The 22,708-nt window shown below is 38.4% G+C and overlaps 1 protein-coding gene across 1 annotated transcript; it reads left to right on the top strand.

Annotated features, from left to right (window-relative positions):
- The first annotated feature begins 1,918 nt into the window (after nt 1-1,918).
- On the top strand, nt 1,919-11,578 carry Il1a (interleukin 1 alpha). Its single transcript, XM_010639494.2, has 7 exons — nt 1,919-1,982; nt 2,654-2,708; nt 3,805-3,853; nt 5,158-5,386; nt 6,877-7,050; nt 8,199-8,323; nt 10,462-11,578. The coding sequence occupies exons 2-7, from the start codon at nt 2,662-2,664 to the stop codon at nt 10,648-10,650; spliced, it is 813 nt and encodes a 270-aa protein (XP_010637796.1). The 5' UTR covers nt 1,919-1,982; nt 2,654-2,661; the 3' UTR covers nt 10,651-11,578.
- Nucleotides 11,579-22,708: the final 11,130 nt, after the last annotated feature.

The following is a 22,708-nucleotide window of genomic DNA, read 5'->3' as shown; positions in this document are numbered from 1 at the left end:
AGGAGGTTGTGTGAAGTACTAATTTGGAAAATACACTAACAGAGTTGGCTGTTTCTCAACCAAAATTCTCCTTGAGAAATTCAGTAATCACATCTGGGAAATTCGCTACAGCACAAGGAATAAAGATGGGGACAGGCTGGGTGTTGCCACAGCTGGTAGAGCCAAGGGTGTTTTCCTGGATTACCAAAGAGGTCCTATGTACTGTTCCCAGAAGCCAAGTATCTTCAGGGTTTCAATGGTGTCCTTCACCTAAAACTTTCCTCCCTGTTGAAGTTATAAAGCCAATATTTTCACAAGAATTATATTTTCTTCAGGGAACTGAGGCATTCCAGCAATGACTAGACAGATTCTCAAGTGACTGAAGCCATCATTAGTGTTGTTATTATTTTTGTTTAGTTGCATCTCCATAGCAGCCCACATTCACAATGTGCTTTGCAATTGTGTCTCAGTAATTGTTCTCACAAGATGCCCAGGAGGCAGAGGGGGTGACCAGGGTTAACATTTCCTGGGATAATCAGAAATGTGGAGAGTTCCTTGGCTGACATCTGTGTTCACACAGGATCTGTCCTAAGACACTAAGTTTCTGCCCCAATTTGGTCCTGCACTGACACAGCCTGAGTCCAGGAAGCCACTTATCTCTGTTTATAATACCAGAAGGAACTAGACTCGACAGCATAATCAGAATCAGAGATTCTGCAAATAAACTACACCTCAGTAATCATCTAAACAACCCTTTTATTTACAGCTAAACAGAACCAAATAAAATACTCTGTCCAACTCACGCAAACCACTGGGCCTCCAGTTCTGTGTTTTTGGCTTTTTTATGCCACATTTTAATGCCCAACTTTTCTCTCTTTACTTATTTTTCCTTTCCTCTTTCATCCATTCTATCTAAAATTTATGCAGCTGAAACTCCAACTGGGGAATATGGAGCAGATTTATTAAGAGTCTGATATTCTGTCCCCTGATCTTAGCTGCCCTTGGGATACTGAAAAAAATATGGAGCAGATTTATTAAGAGTCTGATATTCTGTCCCCTGATCTTAGCTGCCCTTGGGATACTGAAAAAGCAACAATGAGGTAGTGTCATATATAGGACCCATGTTTTCCCTTCCCACAACCTCCATTTCCTAACTGAGCTACTGGCAGGTGCTTTGCCCATGCCTCTCTGAGTGGACAACCATCCTCACCCACCTTGGCTTTCCCCAGGGAACATCAGAGCTATCTTTAGGCTCTAGTACATGGCCATCTTACTGTAAGATGACTAGGGCTGGGAGTTCTCTCCTGAAGCTCTGTCACATGTATAGGAAATGTGTGGACACTACAATGGAATAAGAGGATGGAGACTTTGGTAGTCAAATACTAGTTTTCTCTCCTCTGTCCTAATCTAACCATGTTGTCACTCCATCTCAGACAAATCTGTGCCATATTCAAGCAAGTTTCCCCTTTCAGAAAACAAATGGTTCATTTTCCTCAAATGCCACCCCATAGCTGCCAGTAGCTACCAAGTATTCTGCCAATTTACACTCAGCCCTGGGATACAATAAACAAATTAAGCCAAAACTTGAAATACAGCTACCCAGCTTCTTTCCAACTCTGGCAATCTATAATCCTGTTTTGAGGATTTCTTCCTTCCTCCTACATCATTTATTTTTAGAAATTTGATAAGCTTCCTGCTATGCTTCCTTTTTTCTAATGCTACATGTTTATGATTATATGGAACAAGTAACAGATAAATGAGCTAAGTCGATAACTCCTGGAATCTTTGCAAACAGCAATATTATCAAGTATAAAAGCTCTCATTATTCTGGCCAGTATCAAGTTGAATAAATATATACATTAAAAAACAGATTTCCTGTAAATTCCCAGTGACATACTTATGGCCACACCTACAAAGACAATTATAAAAGGCAAAGAAGTCTGACTCAGGCAGAAGTTCCAAGGCAGTGAGGAAGTCATTTCATTGGCACTTGAGTCGCAAAGGTATTGTCCTTACCACATCTCTGGCTTTTAAAGTGGTGTGTTGTTTTCCTCCTTTGCTGTCTTAAAAATACCTTCTGTAAAGATATGGCTGCTTCCTTTTTTTCTTTTCCTGTCCTTTCTTGATTTGGTGTATGAGCTAGAATTACACAGCAGTCAGATTTCAGAAAATGACTACCCTGTTTTAGTGATGGGGAATTGAAGGACAGCCAGAGAATTGGACTCATTTAAGTTGGTACAGCCACTAAGTGGGTACATCTGTGGGTACAGCCAAGTCCTCCTCCAGGAGGAAAACTCTACCACCAAGAGAAAACTGAACCTTTCTAATTCTGTTTCTCTCTTACATCTGTATAAAGTGACTATCTTTTCTTGTGGCTTTATTTTTCTTTTAAGCTATCCAAGCATTGATTGCATGCCTACTATGTACAATGCATTGAATTGGACACATAAGGATAATAAAACAGTCTAAAAGAAGCCTACAGTCTAGTAGAGGAGGCAGATGCATATACAATAATGCAAGAGAGTGAGCAAAAGAAGAATGGGGAAAATGCTGGGTGTGGGCTAGGTCAGTCAATGCTGTTTCTCAAGAAGCATGAGGCAGAGGCAGTTGCCCTTGCTGACAACTAGCTCAGATGATGGCTGAGCTCACAGCCACTGGTGCCTTCCTGTTGCAGAAGTCAAGATGGCTGAAGTTCCAAACCTGTTTGAAGACCTGAAGAGCTGTTACAGGTAGGAAATATATTCTATCTCTTGTGATGTAATGTGAGGTTCAGGGCTTATTAGAATCTAGCTAGGAGTTACAATGGCCAGCATGGGATTGGGCCGGCAAAGGCTATGTAAGAGCATACTGGCAGCTTCATAAAAGACCAAGGAGAACTAAGAATGCAGTATGTTAAATTGAGGTGAATGCTGTAGAAAAGTTATTTTTGAGGTCCGCTGGGTCCTACGTGCATTTCAACATTGACTTAGATACAGCCTCAATTGAGTCCACATGTCCTGATACAGTAATGGGTTTTAATGGATTGCAGGTAAGAGAATCTAATCCCAGGGGAGCTGAATCTCTGTTGGGAGAGGAAATAACTCCCCAGCAATTTGAGCACATCTGTGTACACATACATTCAAATTTAATTGAGATACAAAAGAGACATAAATCAAAAGTCAAAGTTTTAGGACATTTCGAACTAACATTGATGTTCCTATTCCTACAATAATTATGAACACAAACTAAGCTATCAAGACATTGTCTGGGTATTTTTCCAAGTATTAATTATTAAATATAGGGACAGGGATTTAGCTCAATGGTTCCACCACCTGCCTTGCACACGCAAGGTCCTGAGTTCGATCCTTGATACCCCAAAAAATAATTATTATTATTATTAAATCTATTCTAGTGAACACAAGAAAGTAATATATGTGTTGCAGAGGATCTATATAATGTTTCAAAAGTATTTCTGATCTTGAAGAACTTTTTCCCCTGAAATTCAGTTAAAACTCTTCAAGTTGTAAGCCAAATCTAGATTTTATACATAAAATACAAGCCTTGTCCTAATGACTACTAATTCCAAATTAGTGAAGTATGAATTACTGTATATATGTGACTATAAAGCTGTCCTTTGGGCTGGGGATTCAGCTCAGCGGTTCCACTGCCTGCCTTGCAAGCGCAAGGACCCTAGTTTGATCCCCAGTACTAAAAAAAAAAAAAAAAGCTGTCCTTTATTGTCAATGATAAAAGTAATGATTTGTGTGTATGTTTTAGCCAAAGCTAATTCAATGCTCAGTAACCATAGTAAAACAACTGAATTACACTTCATCACTTTTTTGACAGTGAAAATGAAGAATATGCTTCTGCCATTGACCGTTTCTCTCTGAATCAGGTAGGCAAATGACTGCTCCTCTAACAGGGCTGTTTTTCTCACACTGTATTTCCTCCATCAAAAGATCAAAGCAAGGTGTTGAGTCTTAGATACTCACTAGAGGTCCAGAGACCTGGATTTCTTCATCACAAGTGAGACCACTAGCCTACCTATACTAATAGTTTACAGTACTCTTTGTGTTCTTTAGCTTTTACACATCAGAGCATTATTATCCCAAAGCCCTGAGAACAACAGTCTCTTTGGCTGGGCTTTTTTGGATGTTAGCTGTGCCATCCTGGTGCAGCATCTTCAGGTCACTTCACCAGCACTCTGTCTCCTAATGTGAGATGTTATGTTTGTCCTCTGATTCCAACATCAGAGGTTGGAGATAGACCTCCCAACATAATGGCCCATGGAGCTGAGGTAAAGGAAGCAGGACAATTGGAGATGAGAAATCTGTCAATACTCACCCAGCTGTGTTATTTTCTGTGTCTGTGGTCCTGGCTTTAAAAAGCTGCTCCCAGCCGGGGATCTAGCTCAGCGGTTTGGTGGCCTGCCTTGCAAGTGCAAGGACACAAGTTCAATCCCTGGTACCAAAAAGTAAAAATAAATAAAAATAAAAAGCTGCTCCCAGAGAAGTACAGCCATTCCTAGGCATCATAGTAATGGGTTCCAGGATACAATATCTGCAAATGTAAAATGCTGTTATATATGAGTGGCATAGAATTTGCAAATATGCTATGCACATCCTCCTGTGTACTTAATCATCTCTAAATTATTTATAATACCAACTTGGTATAAATGCTATGTGAGTAACTGTTGTACTTTGTTGTTTAAAAAATAATGACAAGGAAAAAAACTGCTTATGCACAATACAGATGCAATTTGCTTTCTCCATATATTTTTGATCTGAGGTTGGTTGAATCTCAAGATGCAGAACTCATGGATACAAAGGGCTGAATATATTTCTGAAATATTTAGAATTCTGTGAAATCAACTGTTAACCTCCTGAGAGGGAACCCAATGGAGGGCAATCACTCACTGAGATGATTTTTCAACTTGTTTCATTACAACGTATCATTTTTGAGCCTGCAAATGGATGAAAATGTTTTCCTAATAAATCACCTGCTTTTAGGGAAATAGGAAGAAGAGGGGCAGGGAAGAAAAGAAGGAGGGTAAAGGGAGTGAAAAAGCTAATGAAGCATAGGTTACTCACAACCAGAATGAAGAGCTTTCTTGCTACATCTGTTGGATATAGCTCCTAGTGAAAGGATTGCATCCTGTAGCCACAGACAGCCCCTCAGTTGTCATTTTTCCCCCTACAGAAATCCTTCTATGATACAAGCTATGGACCACTTGATGAAAACTGCATGAATAAATCTGTGTCTCTGAGTACCCTTCAAACCTCTGAAGTATCTGAGCTTTCCTTCAAGGAGAACTTGGTGGTGGTATCAACATCAGCCCACAGGAAGGTTCTGAAGAAGAGACGGCTGAGTTTAAACCAAACCATCACTAATGAAGACCTGGAAGCCATCATCAATGGTCCAGAAGAAGGTAAGTGGTCAAGAACAATAGTGTCCTTGTTTTATAGTTTTAAGTAAATGAAGACATTAGAGCATAGGGAAAATAAAATGTAGAGTCAGAAAAAATAGATGAAAACTGGACATTATCTGATAACTATTACAAAGGCAAATTAATTTTTATCCTTCTCCAGTGCGTGTAGAGGGGTTATAAATAGCCTGAGTCTTGTATATTTATTTGTAAGCCAATCTCTTGGCCACATTGTAAAGGTCATAAGACTTCTAGCCTTTCCATCCATAGTATGTACAGACTGTTAGTTGGTGACCTCTACTTACTAGCTATACTTCATTTGGCATGTCATTTCATCTTCCTGTGCTTCAGTTTCTTCTCCTCTAAACTGGAGATGATCAGAGTCCTGACTCATTGAAATGTTGTGAATATTACATGAGTCAATACTTCCAAACTTCTGCACTAAAATAATGTCTGGTGCCTAGTAACCACTCAAGAAACGTTGGCTGTTGTTATTATTGCTACTACTATTATTGATGCAGCCAATACCACTAATTTATTCATGGATGTGCTATCTCTAAGCCTCACAACAACCTTACATTCTCATTTTACATATGAGGAAATGGGAGACCCTCATCTATTCAGATCTGACTATTAAAATCATGGTTTTCCTTTCATGCCTTTACCATACAAGTTTCTACATTACACATAAAACCAATATTTCTGTTTTAATATACACTAAGCAATAATACATGTTCACCCAAGAAGTTTAAAAATATAAGAAAATATTTTTAAAGAACATAAAAATCACTCATATTTGCTACTATAGAGTTTACTCCCACAAATATTATTGTATGTTTCCTTAAAGTCTTACCTTTCTACAGACACACAGAGGAACAAGCATATTTTACAATATCAGAAATATGCAATTTTATATCCAGCCTTTTTCACCAAGGGCATCTTAGAGAATCAATTTTTCACCACCATATGTAAAATAAATGATAATGAGCATCTCTATCAATAAATCTTTATTTCCTTAGAATAGAGGCCTAAAAGTGAAATTACTCAGAGCCACAGGCTTTTGAGACAAACTACTTTCCTGAAAGGATGGTACATAGACACCTTCAGTGAAAAAATTACAATTTTTTTAAAATGATAAATTTTTTGTGTATTTATTTGTATGTCATAGTCTATTGGTTTAAAAATATAGATGGAGAATACTTCCTGGTCGTTTAGTAATCTTCAAACTCAAAATGAGAAAGTTACACCAATAATCTCTCTTAGAAAAAAAAACACCATTGCCTGAGGAATTCACTTTAAAAGAAGCAAATAAGTAAATGCAAGACAAATATTAGAATCAAATCTAATATTAACTGATTTCATTTCTATCCCATCACTTAGACTGAACTGTTCCCAATGTTCCTTTCTAGCTATTTCATATGCTTAGAATAGCATGTAAATATCATCTGTGTTTGTACCTGGATGTTAATCTGAACTTGTGATAATGGTTTTAGAAATCATCAAGCCGCGGTCAGCACCTCACATCTTCCAAAGCAATGTGAAATACAAATACATGAGGATTCTCAGGAAGGAATTCGTCCTAAATGATTCCATTCATCAAAGTGTAACTCTAGATGCAACAGGTCAATACCTCAAGGCTGTTGCCTTAACTGACCTGAGCCATGAAGGTAAATAGCCAACTTGTTACCCTCTTCTTTTATTTCTGTCAAGCATTCTGATTTCAAAGATTGAACCTCTCTAGAACCTTGACTTTGTGCAATACTAGACTAAGATGAAGCATATTCCCCCATCCCAACTTCTGGAAAATCCCAAAGACAGAAGTTTCAGCCAAAGCTACAAATTCCACAAGACAAGAGTTTCCCTGAGAACTCTAAGAAGAGCACAAAGCTTTCTGACGTCCTCTCTCCCTGGCTCTTAAAGATATTCTTGCCTTCCCATTTTAAAGATGAAGAACCTGAGTCTCAGAAATATTGACTTACTCACATTTACCCAGAAGCCAATAAGGAGCAATCACTGTCCATTAAAAATCCTAAAGATCAAACTTAGAAGTAACACCAAACTGGGAAGATTTCTGTTATCTTTGATAACAGAACTGTGAGGCAAAGTAACCAATAAGCTGTTCAAAAGAATGAAATTTATCGTGTCTAAAAAATTTATCACATAATGACATAGTATATGTACTTGCTATTTTCAAAAGCACTAGAGTTTTCAATCTTATTGCTATGCTGAACTTTCTGTGAGTTTTCTTTTTTCTTTTCTTTGTTTTTTTAAGCAGTACTGGGGATTGAAATCAGGGTTTTCACACTGAGCTACATCCCTAGCCCTTTTTATATTTTTATTTTTTATTTTGACATAGGCCTTTCTGAATTGCCCAGGATGGGCTCGAACTTGTGATTCTCCTGCCTTAGCCTCCCACAGTGCTGGTATTGCAGGCATGTGCCACAATGAAATTGAACTACTTTTTTATATGCATGTATCAGCTTTCTTAACTCTTCAACTTTTTAGGTCATTATGAACTCATGAAATAGCAAATAGGGTCTTATCCCACAAATGTAACTACAAGACTCAACAAATATTTATTCATACCCTAAGTATTCCACCAATGTATAAAATACTAAAAACATTAACTATTTACCTTCCTGGTAAATATGTGGATATTGTAAAGGATACAGAGATGCACAGAATTCTATTCCTGACTTCCAAGTATTTATTTACACTAAAGTTGTGAACCTAATGACTCATACAATCTGCTTAAACATTTGATTTTATAAAAATACAATGAATTAACTTTCTTTTTGGCTCTTCTCTTTGCCAGTGAAATTTGACATGGGTGGCTACATATCAGCAACAGATGACAATACAAATCCTGTGACTTTAAGAATCTCAAAAACCCGACTGTTTGTGAGTGCCCAGGAAGAAGACCAGCCGGTGTTGCTAAAGGTCAGTTGCCCCAGTCTCTAGCTTACCCTCATTTACTTCCCATTTATGCTCCTGGAAGGGTGGTGCTGTCCTCTTCCCTTTCTTCCACAACCCTTCACCCCTATATACCCTACCCTCATCTGACTTCTTACCTATCCTCAGAGGGAAAATCTGGGCAGAATCTATGTGAAGGGAAATGGAGGTGACAGAGAAAATAAGAGATAAATTACTTCCTTCCTTCTTTCTTTTTCTGACCCTATTCACTTCTCATCCCAGGGTATCCATGCTTTCCACAAATCTTTACTGACAATATTAACTGACTACATGACACCTGGCGTTAGGACAATGAGATCTGCCTCCAAGAAACTTAGTGAGCCTTCTGAGATCAGAGAGGAATGAACACCTGCCAATGGCCACAAATAAAAAAACCAAGATTCAAACTCTGACCTTCTCTTCGCTCTCCTTTGCCTCTCCCTTGTTATGAGTGCTACTGTTATCCCTCATCACAGCCCACCCATCTTCTCTCCTGCTATCCCCCTCAAATACACATACACATACACACACACACACACACACACACACACACACACACACTATAGCCTTAGGTGTTTTCTCTACTGATAAGAAGTATACCTAAAATGTACCAATAAACTCAATTAAAAAAAAGAAGTTAATTTTCATTCAATAAATGTATAACCCAATGCTTCCTTCCCTAATTAAAATTTATGATTCAAGTCAAATAAAAGTGATGTCCATAGAATAGGACAGTAGCTTTATGAATTCATTCAACAAGTATCATTTAGTGAGTGCCTTCTACTTTTCAGCACAGTGCCTACAGCTATAAGGACAAAGGTATATCAAAGTCCCTATCTCTTTAGCCTTCTGGGACCAAGTCAAACAACCAGCAAAAAGTGCAAGTCACTGTAAAGAAACTAAATAGGTCTCTAAGAGAATAAAATTGCAGCACGCTATTTAGATGGAGTGGCAAAGGCAGAGTTGAGAATTGCTGGCAAAAAAGAGCATACCATACAAGAGGATTAGTAGGGTGGGGCATTCGAAACAGAAGGGCCTATGGCACCTAACCCCTAGCTCCATGTGCTTAAAGTCCAGCTCCAAGATTGTGGGGAATTGTGAGGAAGAAAGATATGCAGAGGAAATGCTTATAGGATTTGCATTTGGATTTCATTTGAAGTGCAATGAAAAGCCATTAAAAGGTTTTAGATAGTGCAATGTCCTGACATCACTTATATTTCTTACGTGAGGAATACACCAAGCTACAGAAAGCAGAGAGCCCAATTAAGAGGTTATAACTGTAGTTGTGGACTAGGTTAAGGTGGAAAGAAATGGAATTGGGTTATATTTTAGAGATAAAACAACAGGAAGAAGAGGAGAGACTCTATTTGCTGAGCTGGAAAAAACTAACAGAGGAATAAGCTTGGGAAATAAGATCTTTCCTGACATTGAAAATCCCAAGGAAACCTCAGAAGTATATTTACTAGTTTTAAATTAAAAAGAGTAGGAAAGAAGCAATTCAACATGGAATGTGAAATTCATTTTTCCATGAAAGAATTGTTAGACTCTATAGATACTCAGGAAGAATATAATTTAGAGATTGTATCCAGTGTTCAGCTGCTGATCTATCTGGGATAGGACAGAGGGGTGTGTGAGTGTGTTTGTGTGTGCGTGTGTGTGTGTATCCTTTAATTTTTTTACTTAAATGCAGAGATGAACGTGATCTAAAAGCTAAGTTGCTTTCCCAAAGATATGACTTGCACAGTTAGAAGTTAAAGTGCTTAGAGGTCTTAGAATGGTTGGTACTCAGATTTGGAGCAAAATGCCTTATGCCTATGTTGAAGGCAGGACACAAACAGTACTTCACCCCCACCAGCCCAGATATGAGACACTAGTTCCACTGGCAATCTTCATGACTAATTTAGATTTCTCTCCAACTAATGAACAAACTAGGCCATACATCTAATTAGCATGTAATAAAGGCTTGATAAATGAATATATGAATGAAGCACGTGTATCATCATTTTAGAGTCATAGTCCTAGCATGCTGTTTCTAACAAAAGCCAAATACCAGAGGATTGGGCTTCAGTTTTTTGTCTAGCATTTTCTTATTCTCTAGTATAACTCTGTTCTCTTTATTATCATAGGAGATGCCTGAGACACCAAAAATCATCACAGGTAACGAGCTCAACCTGCTCTTCCTCTGGGAAAATGAAAGAGGTCATAACTTCTTCAGGTCGGCTGCCAATTCAGAGCTGCTCATTGCCACAAAGGAAGACAGTCTAGTGCACATGGCCAGGGGATCATCCTCCATGACAGACTTTCAAATATCCTAAAACCAGCCATGGCTCTGGATGTACCATATTAGTCTGTATGTACCATGTACATGAAGAAGTCAAACTCGTTACTCTTACTCATTTGCTGAGCATGTGCTGAGCCTTTGTAATTCTAAATGAATGTTTACCCTCTTTGTAAGAGAAGGGAATATCTAATAGAACCAACATTAACATATAATGCTATTTGTTATTTAAAGAACACCCTATACTTTGCACAGTACCAATCATTTTAATTATCATTCTTCATAACATTCATAGGAGGACCAGGGCTACTGACTGCAGTGTCAAAAAGACTCTACTCTTATTACAGACAGGTTGGCCAAGGCATAAGAAAACTAAAATATATACAAATAGCAGTTGGAATGAGAAGCCATAGGCCTAGGATTTTACTCCAACTTTGTGCCTTTGCTTCTAAATTACTGACAGACTTTTTATCATTTTCAAAATGGAGAAAATGATACCTATATCATTCTCAGTGTTTTTTTATATCAAAAGGTAAGGTCATTTTAGTCAAATAACTCTTGAAGCTGACCCTCAAGAAGACAGACACATGTTATTTTTAAGTTATTTATATTGTATTTATTAACATATTTAAGATAATTATATTATTATATTTATGGAAGCTCTTTGCATCCTCTATGTGTGACCAGACATGCTCAACAACAGTAAAGTTTCTAGTCTAATTGAATTAGATGGAGTACAACATAGCACTTATGTCTAAATAGTGCTTTCTCCATAGTCATGAAATTCTGCATTCTAGTACTTAAGAGCCCTATAACCATGACAATAAATTTATATTAATTATTTTGTTTGTTTGAGATGATAATTGAACCAATATTTCATTCTTGCCTTGGTATTCTTATGTTGTTCAACTTCTTATATAATTAAATCCAACTAACTAAAATGGGAGGAGTTTAACTTTGGCAATCATGAGACCACTGTTATCTAAACTTTCTTTGCTGAAATGTAATCATCTCAATCATAAATGAATAAAAAAATAAATTTGATTGTACACACAGTTATTTGTTATCTTTTGAATTTTGGCTTCGGAGGAACATTTTTGGTTGTGTTTTGTTTTATTTTGTGCATAGGAGGAAGCTGGTTTTCTTATTTGTTGTCATCACAATTTTAGTGCATGGTAATTAGGAACAAATAGTAAAAGTATATATAAATAACTACACTTAGTATTACTTTACAAAACCAAGCCAAGACTTCATAATTCTTCTCCCATCTTCTCCCATCTTTATAAGCTGCCAGTGTACATAAACATAATTAAGAATGATATTTCCAGGTTCAGCTAAAGCTCACTAAACATGCATTCATATGTCCATACACTGAACATGTGTTCATGTATTTATACAGCTGTGTACATTGTCACCCTAAAACAACTTACAGATCCATTTAGAGGGCATAGATACAAGCTATAATGAGTTGGAAAAAAGTTAAAATCAAAAGAAGTTAGAATGTGGAGGAGTAATTCAAGATAATCCTGTTTCCTAGTACTGAAGACTAGATGATCAGTCATATTTTAATAAGTATATTTTGGTAGAAATAAAAGTTCTTCTCCATTCCAAGGCGAGGTAGAAGTGCATAATTTTAGACATAGGAGCTACTGCAGGACATTCAAATGTAGATATATAATGGGAAGATGATAATGTATTTGGACCACAGGAAAACTTAGAAGCAGATATAGATTTTGAAGGGAGTAGTAGGTATGCAATAGGAAAAATCCCTAAAGTGACTTCAAAGAGAGAAGAGAAGAAAACCATTATGCTAGCTTCCTTTCTTTCTTATATACAAAGTCCTCATTCCATTCAAAAGTCAATGTTCCCTGTCCCAAAGAATAAATTCAAGGGGTTTAAGTTCATTTCATTCTATTTTCACATGACCAAGGTGTGTTGACTTAATCCTTTCTAATAAGATATCAAAGTCCTAAGTATAACTTCTAGAAAAGACTTTCTACCCTGTAAAAGCAAGAACTGTGTAAAAGAAGTTCCTTTTTTCTTTCCCCTTCCTGCCTGAAACATCTTCCATGGGGCTGTGGAGTTTGGAATAATGGTAAGCAATTTGTAAACACTGAGAAGGTACAACCACACACTGAGGAAGGCACAGAGTGGGAAAAAAAGAAGGAACCAGAATCTCTAAGAACATACCTCTTTATTTTGGATGCTATATATGTTCAGACATCATAGGCAAGTGGTGGTGAACCTATGGCATACAAGCCACAGCAAGCATATAGAGCCCTCTCTGTCAGCATACAAGCCAAGTCTCCTCAGCATAACCCCAACAGCTAAATATCGGATAGCAGCATACATGGGGGCCATGTGCATACTCAAAAGGAATAATGGTGCCAGGCAATGACATCACAAGCTGCAACTCCTTAATGTGACCTGGCCAAGCTTTTGCATGGCTGACCAATGCACTGCCAAAGCCAGATAGATGATAGACAGACAGAGAAACAGACAGACAGATAGATATTTGGATTGGCAGTGAATTTTAATACATTCATTTTATTAACATAAGATTTTAGTTTTGAGTTTTCTTATGAAAAATTGAAATTTAATATCTAACATTTATCAAAGAGATGTTCTAATTAATAGACAGAGATTATTTTAATGTTGCACAGTCCCTCTGGAATATTTGATTCTCAGCATCATATTTAGTTGTTTGTGGGGAATTTATGAAAACAAGAGCAAGGATATATATATTTCTTTAGACTGGCTATAATTTTAGTAGAAGCCCACACAAGGTAGGAAATGCACTCAGATGCCTTTTTCAGAGCAGGTCAAAAACTGGTGGTCGGTGGAACATTGCCCCCTTGTGCTGGTATTCAGTACATTCAAGCAGAACCTCAGCTGTGAATATGCTACAGATTGTTGATTCAAGGAACATCCAATTCTGTAGTATTAACTAATAATGCAAGCTATTCTTTGGTATAGAGATAGATTTGTATCAGGTGCTTCATTTTTTTTAATGTGCTTTTGTAGACTCCGAATCTTGAGCACCAAAAAATGACTACAGCAAAAAAAGCAAAACTGAAAATAGATAGTAAAGATTATTCCAAGAGTTCTGGATAGAGCCACTTGGAGTGACTGAACACAATGAGAAAGCATTATGTATTCTGTGTAGTTGAAGTGTTGTGTATCACACATAAAGTGTTAGATACCACTTTGACACCAACCACAAAAGTGTTGGTGACAATGTGAAATAGGAAGAAAGGGGCTAAAGGTGTAGGGAAACTGGGAGGGATAGGGGAAAGGTAATAAGGGCAAAGAAAAAAATTTGAGAAAATGAAAAAATGGAAATGAAGTTTGTAAAGGGGGAGGGGAGCAGGGGGTGAAGGGAGGGCAGGGACAAGGGGAAAAAATAAGAATCAAGACCTGTCATGTAAAGGTACAAGATCCCAATGATGAATGTAACTGTACTGTATACCTAAAATGTACCAATAAACTCAATGAGAGGAAAAAAAAAGAGTTGGTGAAACTAAAAGGAAAGTGGTTCTTGAAGAGAAATTGAAGAACTATCATTCCCAGTAGCTTACTTTTTCTATCTTTCTAACACAATTATCTGGTAGCTGCTAGCTTTCAAATTTCATTGTGTATAGCAAAACATAAGCTTCTTTCTAATGGAGATTTTATTAAAATGGCCATATTGTCTGAGAGTAATTTCCCTTTGTCATGATTTCTCAAACAAGGAAAAAATTATGCAATGTATCTCTTAGATGTTACTTAGTAGACATAGTGTTTTTTGTTTGGTTGGTTGGTTTGTTTTTTTTGTTGTTGTTTTGGTTTGGTTTTTTTGTTTGCTTGTTTGTTTTTGTTTTGCTTTTTGGTTTTTTTGAGACAGGGTCTTACTATGTAGATGAGACTGACCTGGAACTCACTATGTAGCCCAGGCTGGTCTCAAACTCACAGCAATCCTCCTGCCTCAGCCTCCCAAGTGCTGAGATTACAGGCATGCGCCACCACACCCAGTGTAGACACACTGTTAAAGATCAAGCCCTGTGCGTGACAAGTGATGTTACTCAGCAATTCACCACTGACTTACAAAAGGCAGCCCATTGCTCCATGTCCTTGGCACAACTATAAATATCATGCAAGGCTGACAGAAATTTTGCTTTATGCTGTTGGAGACATCATGAGAGAAGAGCTGGTAAAACTGGTGTCTTTGCCTGGAAGAATACAAGGAATAGATATCAACAATGCTGTGATGGAAGCCTTTTTGCCACAAGACATTAAGACAAGAAAAATGATTTCAATTACTAATGACAGGGCACCTTGCATGGTGGGGGCAACATCTGGCTCCCTACAGTTGTTTGTTAAAGAAGCAAACCATCCAGTTATTCCATTTCATTGTATTGTATGTCCAGAAGCTCTTTGTGCCAGAGAAAGTAGCAAAAAAATTAGATTATATCCTAAAAGATGTCACAAAAATGATGAATTACAGTATGGCCTGTGCTCTTAATTTTCAACAATTTCAAGCACTTCTTGATGAGGTTCACGTACAGTATAATACTTTACTTATGTACAATAATGTCTGATGGTTCAGCAGAAGATGAGTCCTGGAGAGATTTGTAGCCTGCTTGGATAAAATTAGGCTGTTTATGAATGAAAAGGGGCTGGTCCTAAGGCAGCAATGTCATGGCAGAAGGACATGCTTAGCTCATGATAACTAAGGAAGCAGAGCAGAGAAATAATGCAGAGAGGAAGCGTCCAGGAAACATACATAGACCCCAAAGTCACTCCTCCATGACCTACTCAGACATACCCAGATGTGTGCTTTATTAATCCCCTTGGTGGCTCCCAAACCAATGAAGTTGACAATTAAGCTTATCCTTCACAGTATGATTACATGACAACAGACCAATTTACACAAAATTAAAAACACCCTGTGAAAGGAAGAAAAGGGCTAAAGCTGTAGGGGAAGTGAGAGGGGTAGAAGAAAGGAAATAAGGGGAAAGAAAAAATATGAGAAAATGAAAAAATGGAAATAAAGCATTTGTAAATAGAGAAGGGAGGAGTGGGTGAAGGGAGAGCAGGGGCAAGGTGAAAAAATGAGAACCAACACCTGTCATGTAAAGGTACAAGATCCCAATGATGAATGTAACTGTACTGTATACTTAAAATGTACCAATAAATTCAATGAGAAAAAGTACCCTATTAAGATGTACATAACAATGTATAAATGGCCTCCTTTTTTAATTTAAAAAGCTTTTGCTAATTTATAAGAAAAAGAGAAATATCCCTACCCCACTTCTTTTTTATAAGAAGAGTGGTCTTTTTTGGTACCCTCTTTCAACCATGGGCACAAGATATTCACTCAAACACACTATAAAGTCATTCAACTTCCTTGTAGATTCACTGCTTTTCCCTCTCATTCCCTATTCTTCACTCTCACTGACAAAGAACACCTTTGCTTTCTCTTTTCAAAAAACATATACATATATTTCCATCCCAGTAGCTGGCAAATAATAAAAGGTCTTATGCCACCTGATGAGCAAACAAGCTAAGTGTCCTGGAAGGAGGTAAGCTGAGGTCTCCTGGGTGCCTAATATTCTCTAACAATAGTTTTTCACAAGTATCTATGACCAGGCCTCACTGCTGACAGATTCTGATTCAGTCAGTCTAGAATGGGCCTTGAGCATCTCTTTTGTTTTTCCTCTTTAATTCCAAAGGTAACTCTCATGTTTACCACTGGTTAAGGTATTCTTGATTAAGGAGTTCCCAGTGTCAAAGACGGTCTTATCATATGGCTAACAGCCATTTAGGCAAGTTGATCCAGACTTAGAAGAAATAAAAACACACATGTTTCATTGACTTAGCAGAGGTCTTCTAGCAGCCGCAGACACATAAGTATACCCCATTTGGAAATAGCATATTCAACAGAACTGGTCCCGAGTTCTCACACTCCCTTATACTTTCACAGAAGCTGAGAGGCTTGGCAAGTGGATATTTTCCCTGGTATTTCCTCTTCCAAGAGGCCTGTAGTGCTCTGCCCAAATGAGAGAGATCTGTGGAATAAGAAAAGCATGAGCAGATTGCCCCTGGCTTATCCTCTCATCTCTCAGCACCCTAAAACCAGCTTCAGCTGCTAACATCTCCACAGGAGCCCTTGATACCCATAGCAACACTCCTTTCTCATCTTTACAAAGAAACAGGTTGATTTTCTTCCACATAATTCCTCATGGCTGGTATAGTCATTTCTTCCTCTGGTAAAGAGGAATGTTACTTTTTTTTTTTTACAAACAAAAAAGAGGATTTACAGAGATTACAGTTGTCTCTTACTCATTTTTCATTTCTGCAGGATGATCTGTTCAGTGCTGTTAGGAAGTATATCCTTACTGTGCCAGTGGGTGTATTATAGGTCAAAATCATTGAGCATTTACATCACATAGCGAACATCTCTTATTCTGATCCAAACTCATTGAAGGAACTTCAGATTATAACTTTGTTTCTTTTATATTTGCCCCGAGAAGAGAACATCCTGGGTAGAGGATATGTCTTGTCTCTTCTGCAAACTTTGCCCTGTTATAAATTGAAATTGGCTTTCTATCTCATAATTCAGTCACTTGTAAACTTAGAATACTATAGAGATTTTTAATAAAAGGACAGACTGTGATATTAGTACTGGATTCAAATCTTTTTTACTTTGTAACATTGAGCTAACCTTCGAAAGTAGCTATAATAATGGCTACAGGTGCTCCCAAATTACAGTCCATTACATCCCATTATGCCCATTGTAAGTTGAAAATATTCTAAGTCAAAAAATGCAACACAGTGCTCTGTAGAGTACTGGTTGTTTTCCCTTGAGACTTCATGGCTAACAGGAGCTGCAGCTGCTGCTACTACCAAGCATCACAGAAAAGAAGCTACTGCACAGTCCTGGCCTGGATTTGAAATTCTGAATACAGTATCTACTGAATGCATATTTACTGGGAACCCCTGAAATGTTACTGGAAACATCTGCAGTAGGCTCCAGTCTCCTGCTCAGGGTACAATGTAAGCCTGAGGAAAAAAAACTAAAAGACAGAACTAAGAGACAGAAAGAGGGGAGCCAGGCTGGCCAGTGCTACTTTAGCAAAAGATGCTGGTCCATCCAAGCCACTAATTTTTATTACTAATCAATTGGGGTAAAGGCAAGCTACATGCAAGGGTGTGTAATCACACAGTTTCTATAGAAACTAATGCAAGCAAGGCCCATAAAGGAAAAAAGACAAAGTATTTTCAAATCAGAATAGACAAAATATATTGTTGTAATTAGAACACTGCCCTTTTAGTTAAGAAAGTTTTAATTGTGGGAACAGAATTTGAGTGCGAGTTACTCTGACCTTGGCATGTGGAATTCAGCCAGACTCACTTCATAAACAAGCCAATTGTGGGGTTAACTCTTTACAGCCTGCACTGTTTACAGCCTGCTTTGGGCATAATCAATATTGCAATCTCCCACTCATATTATTTTTACATTATCATAAAGTTGAAAAAACTGTTAAATCAAGCCATCATATTGGTGACTTATGATTAATAAGTCTCCCATACTAAGAACTTACATTTAATAATAAATGTCTTAATGCTCTTATCACAAGAATGGGTTGCTTATTATGGGATTAGGTTGTTTATTTGTTCATTTGGTACTGGGGATCAAACTCAGGAACTTGCACCTGCGACTGCGCCTCCAAAGCAGGCACAGTGCCACTGAGCTAAATCCCTGACCCAGGATTAGGTTCTTAACAAAAGAATGAGTTCATCTTTTTTCGCTTTCTCCATATCAAAGTCTTTTAGAATTAAAGACAATAAAATACAGAAAGAACTTTGCACAGCACCGGAGATTTAGTGTTCAGTTGATAATTGATTCATTATTTCACTTAAGAGTAGCTGTTATTGCTTTCCCTTAGTGAGTTCATCCCTGAGAGGCTAATCCACAATTGGGAGGCCAACCCACAGAGCTGAGGCTTGGGCCTTGGGTGAAGGTAAACATTCTGAAACTGTCAGGTAAGGCTCTTGACCAGCCAGTCAGCCGTACTTAGCAACATCAGCCTGACCATGCTTGCTTCTTTCCAACTTCTAGATTATATGGTATTTTTCTTTTTACAATGACATTTAGCAAAGTCACTAATGATATATAGGTAGATCAGATGGAGGTGTATGGGCTAGAAGAACCAGTTGTAATATTAGTGGGCTTGCACTTCCTACATAGTGTGGCCACTGTATTGTTAAGAGTCTCTAAAGGAAGAAAGCTCCATTTATCCAAATAATTGAGCTTCTCTTTCATGCCACACAATTTAATGATCTGTGCTCAGTTTACAGAATAGCAGGAAGAAAGATAAACAAGCTAATCACAAAGTGAGGCTCAGGAAAACTTCCCTGAGAAAGTTGCCTTGCTTGAGACTAAAGGATAATTAAGAGCCAACTAAGAATACTCAATAATAAAAAGACAAATGACTGCAATGATTTGAATGTGTCCCATAGAGTTCATGTACAGGAGACTTAATCCCCTGTGGGAGGAGAAGTTCAGGCCTGGCTGGGCCAGATGCACTGCACTCCTGTGTCCTGAGCTAACTCAGAGACCTTGCTAAAGCTGAGCTAACTTGCCTAAGTGCATAGATGCTGGGTCCAACAGGCTACACCTCTGCCCCTAGTCCATGACTTCTTCACCTGCCCAAAAAAAAAAAATCACTCCACCATGCCTCCAATAAGATATCACCAAATGTAGCCGGGCGTGGTGGTGCACACCTGTAATCCCAGCACTAGGGAGGCTGAGGCAGGAGGATCTCTAATCACTCCACCATGCCTCCAATAAGATATCACCAAATGTAGCCAGGCGTGGTGGTGCACACCTGTAATCCCAGCACTAGGGAGGCTGAGGCAGGAGGATCTCTGTGAGTTCGAGACCAGCCTGGGCTACATAGTGAGTTCCAGGTCAGTCTCAACTACATAGCGAGACCCTGTCTCAAAAAATCAAAAAAAAAAAAGATATCACCAAATGTGAAATGCTCCTCCCCTGCTCCTCCCCCAAGGTTATCCCTATATAAGCCAGTGTGTTTCCTGAATAAAGCAGAAGCATTCCAGAAATGGCCCTAGAGTCTGCTTGGTGATCCCATGCCTCACCCTCTCAATAGGAGCTCCCGAATGACAACAATCCCCAATTCAACTGTGTTGAGAGGTGAGACCTTTAAGAAATGACAAGGTCCAGAGGGCCCTGTGTTCATAACAATGGATTGATGCTGCTGTCATATTGTGGAAGTAGTTTCCTGATAAAAGGATTAACTTGGGCCTTTCCTCTTCAATCCTTTCTTCTCCTCCCCACCCTCTTCTTCCTCCTCTTCCAGAGTTCTACCATGGATATTTTGCTGGATAAGTTGAAAATTTTAAACCAGCCTAGCTTTTTTCCCCCACATTCTGTGTCTTAGAAAATAGTTCCTCAAGTCATTGGGGAATATACTTGCAATCCCATCACTTGGGAGACTGAAGCAGGAAGATCAAGAGTTTGAGACTAGCCTGGGCTACATAATGAGTTCAAGATTGGCCTGGACTAAATCTACTACTCAGAAAACCAACTAAATAAATAAGTTTTTTTTAAAGCCTGAGTATAGCTCAATACTCCCTGGATTCAATTCCTAGTACTGAAAAAAAAAATCTTCAAGTATCCAAAGGATAGAGAAATAGAAGCAGAACCAACCTATGTTTCTCCATAGGATAAGCACCAATGAGCTCATCTTTAAAGACTTTATTTGAGTTCCTTGTAAGGAAAGTTTCATAGTAAGCAGCACTCTCAAATAACAGTCCAAGGAGGCTGCTGGCCACCTTTAGTACTCCTGCCAAGTTGCAATAACTATATAGATCTGGAGATTGTTTGAGAGGCGATTGGATCATGGGGTGCCACACTTATCAGTAGAGCCTTCCATTGATGAATACAGTAGCCAAATGTGCTACTAGAAGGTGGGGCCTGACTGAAGGTGAGCCACTAGGAGGATGACCTGGAAGAATATATATATTCTTGTCTCTGCCCCCATCTCTTCCTGGTTCATATGGATACAGTATCTTTTCCTCCACCTTGTCCCATGTCCCTCTGCCATCCTGTTTGTGCCTTAAAGCCAATCAACCAGACTAGAACCATGAAGCAAAATAAACCTCTTCCTTAAAATTGTGGTGTCACAGTTTGTAATAGCTAAAACTTGGAAGCAGCCCAACTGCCCATCAACTGGAGACTGGATAAAGAAAGCGTGGCGGGTTTTTTTTAATATAAAATGGAGTACTACTCGGACATAAAAAGTGAGAAATTAAGAGACATTTATAGCTAAATGGATGCACACTAAGGCCATACTCTTAACTGAAATAAATAGGACACACATATGTAAATATCAAATAGTTTCTCTGGTGTGAGAAACTGAAAGTGTAAATAAGGATCAAAATGTATAAAATAATGTGAATAGGAAGAAAAGGGCAGAGGGGAAGGGGAAATGGAAGGTGTAGGTGAAGGAAAGAAGGGAATGGATTAACATGAGAAAGGAAAAAATGGAAACAGTCTTTCTAAATAGGGAGGGATGCAGGGGTTTAAGGGAGGGCAGGGGAATGGGAAAAAAATAAGAACCAAGGTAGATTACATAAAGGTGCAAATTTCCAATGACAAATGTCATTATATTGTATGCCTAAAATGTACCAAAAATTAATTTTGAAATTTAAAAAATAAATTGTGATTGTCAGGTATTCTGTCCCAGCAATGGGAAAGTAACTAAGATACTCATATCAAAGATGGATCTTCCCAGCTGCTAGATTTAACCATTAGGCACAAAGTCATGATCCTAGACAGTCTAAATTTTCGCTAAAATCCTTATGAGTTTCCCTAATAATTTCCCAATTTTAAAAAAGTCATATACTTCTAATGTAATAAATTTCAAAATGTTTAGATCCAGAAGTCTGGTATGGTTCTCTTCCAAACTCCCTACTGGGGCCAAAAAGAAAGGGCGAGACAGTGGTTTCATGCTCTGCCATATGTCCAACTGGTAACAGTTGGTCCTAGTAAACAGGGCCCACAGCTGACTGATCCTCTCTACCTACCACCATTCTAGTACTCAGAGAGGAGTCACCCAGACACACAAGGTGTCAAGAGCATTTCCCAGAGCTCTTCATGAAACCGCAGAATAGCTGAAATGAGGCAAACTTCAAGCGAAAAACATTCCAGGCTGAAACAGAAATGGTGTGCAACTAAACTCTCGTTGCACAGCCTTTGGACTCAAGACAACTCAGCCTGCCCTCTGCCATCCCAGCTAAAATGGCCAAATTTAAAATATATGTTACAAAGGAGGCACCCTGAAAAGGGTATGGTGGTTGCTCAAAAAAATAGAATTACCGTACGATCCAAAAATACCACTACCCTCAGTCGTCACGACAGCCATAAGGTGGAAGCGAACCACATCTGTGAACTGGTGATAATGTGGCATGTACATATATATAGCCTGTACAAACCGTGGAATATGTATTATCCAGCCTTAGGAAGGAAATGCTACCACGTGCTACCACACTAATGAACCGAGAACATTTTGAAAGAGCCAGTTACAGAAGAACACATGCTGTGATTTACATGAGGCATAAACTTCTCAAATTCAGACAAAAAAAATGGAATGATGGCTGCCAGAGGCTGACAGAAGCAAGGAATGGGGAGTGGTGTTTCAGATCAGAAAAATCAAAGAGGCCTGGGGACAGTGGTAATCATTTTCACAGCAATATGAATGTATGTAGTGCCAAAAATTAAAAAAAAAAAAAAACAAATGTAGCTCATTTCGAAGTCCCTGGGTTCAATCCCCAGTACTGCAAGGGGAAAAAAGGAAAAAACCCTAAAAAGTGTTCACATGACAAATTTTTTGTTTCATCATATTTAAAAATAAAAAGGAGTCACCTGCCGTACTAAGAAGTAACCACCTTTGGATATATCAGGTTGAGTTATATAATAGGATGGCAAAGATCTAACTCATTGGAGTTTTTTGTGTGTGTTTCGTTGGAGGTTGTTGTTGTTGTTGTTTTTCCATAGCTCCTGGAGACAGGCAGCGCTCCTGTAAGACGGC

Source organism: Fukomys damarensis, unplaced genomic scaffold (genome assembly GCF_012274545.1).
Source record: "Fukomys damarensis isolate Sample0158 unplaced genomic scaffold, DMR_v1.0_HiC HiC_scaffold_9, whole genome shotgun sequence".
Lineage (NCBI taxonomy): Eukaryota > Metazoa > Chordata > Mammalia > Rodentia > Bathyergidae > Fukomys > Fukomys damarensis.
Note: the sequence above shows the minus strand (reverse complement) of the source record. Positions and strands in the feature narration are given on the sequence as shown.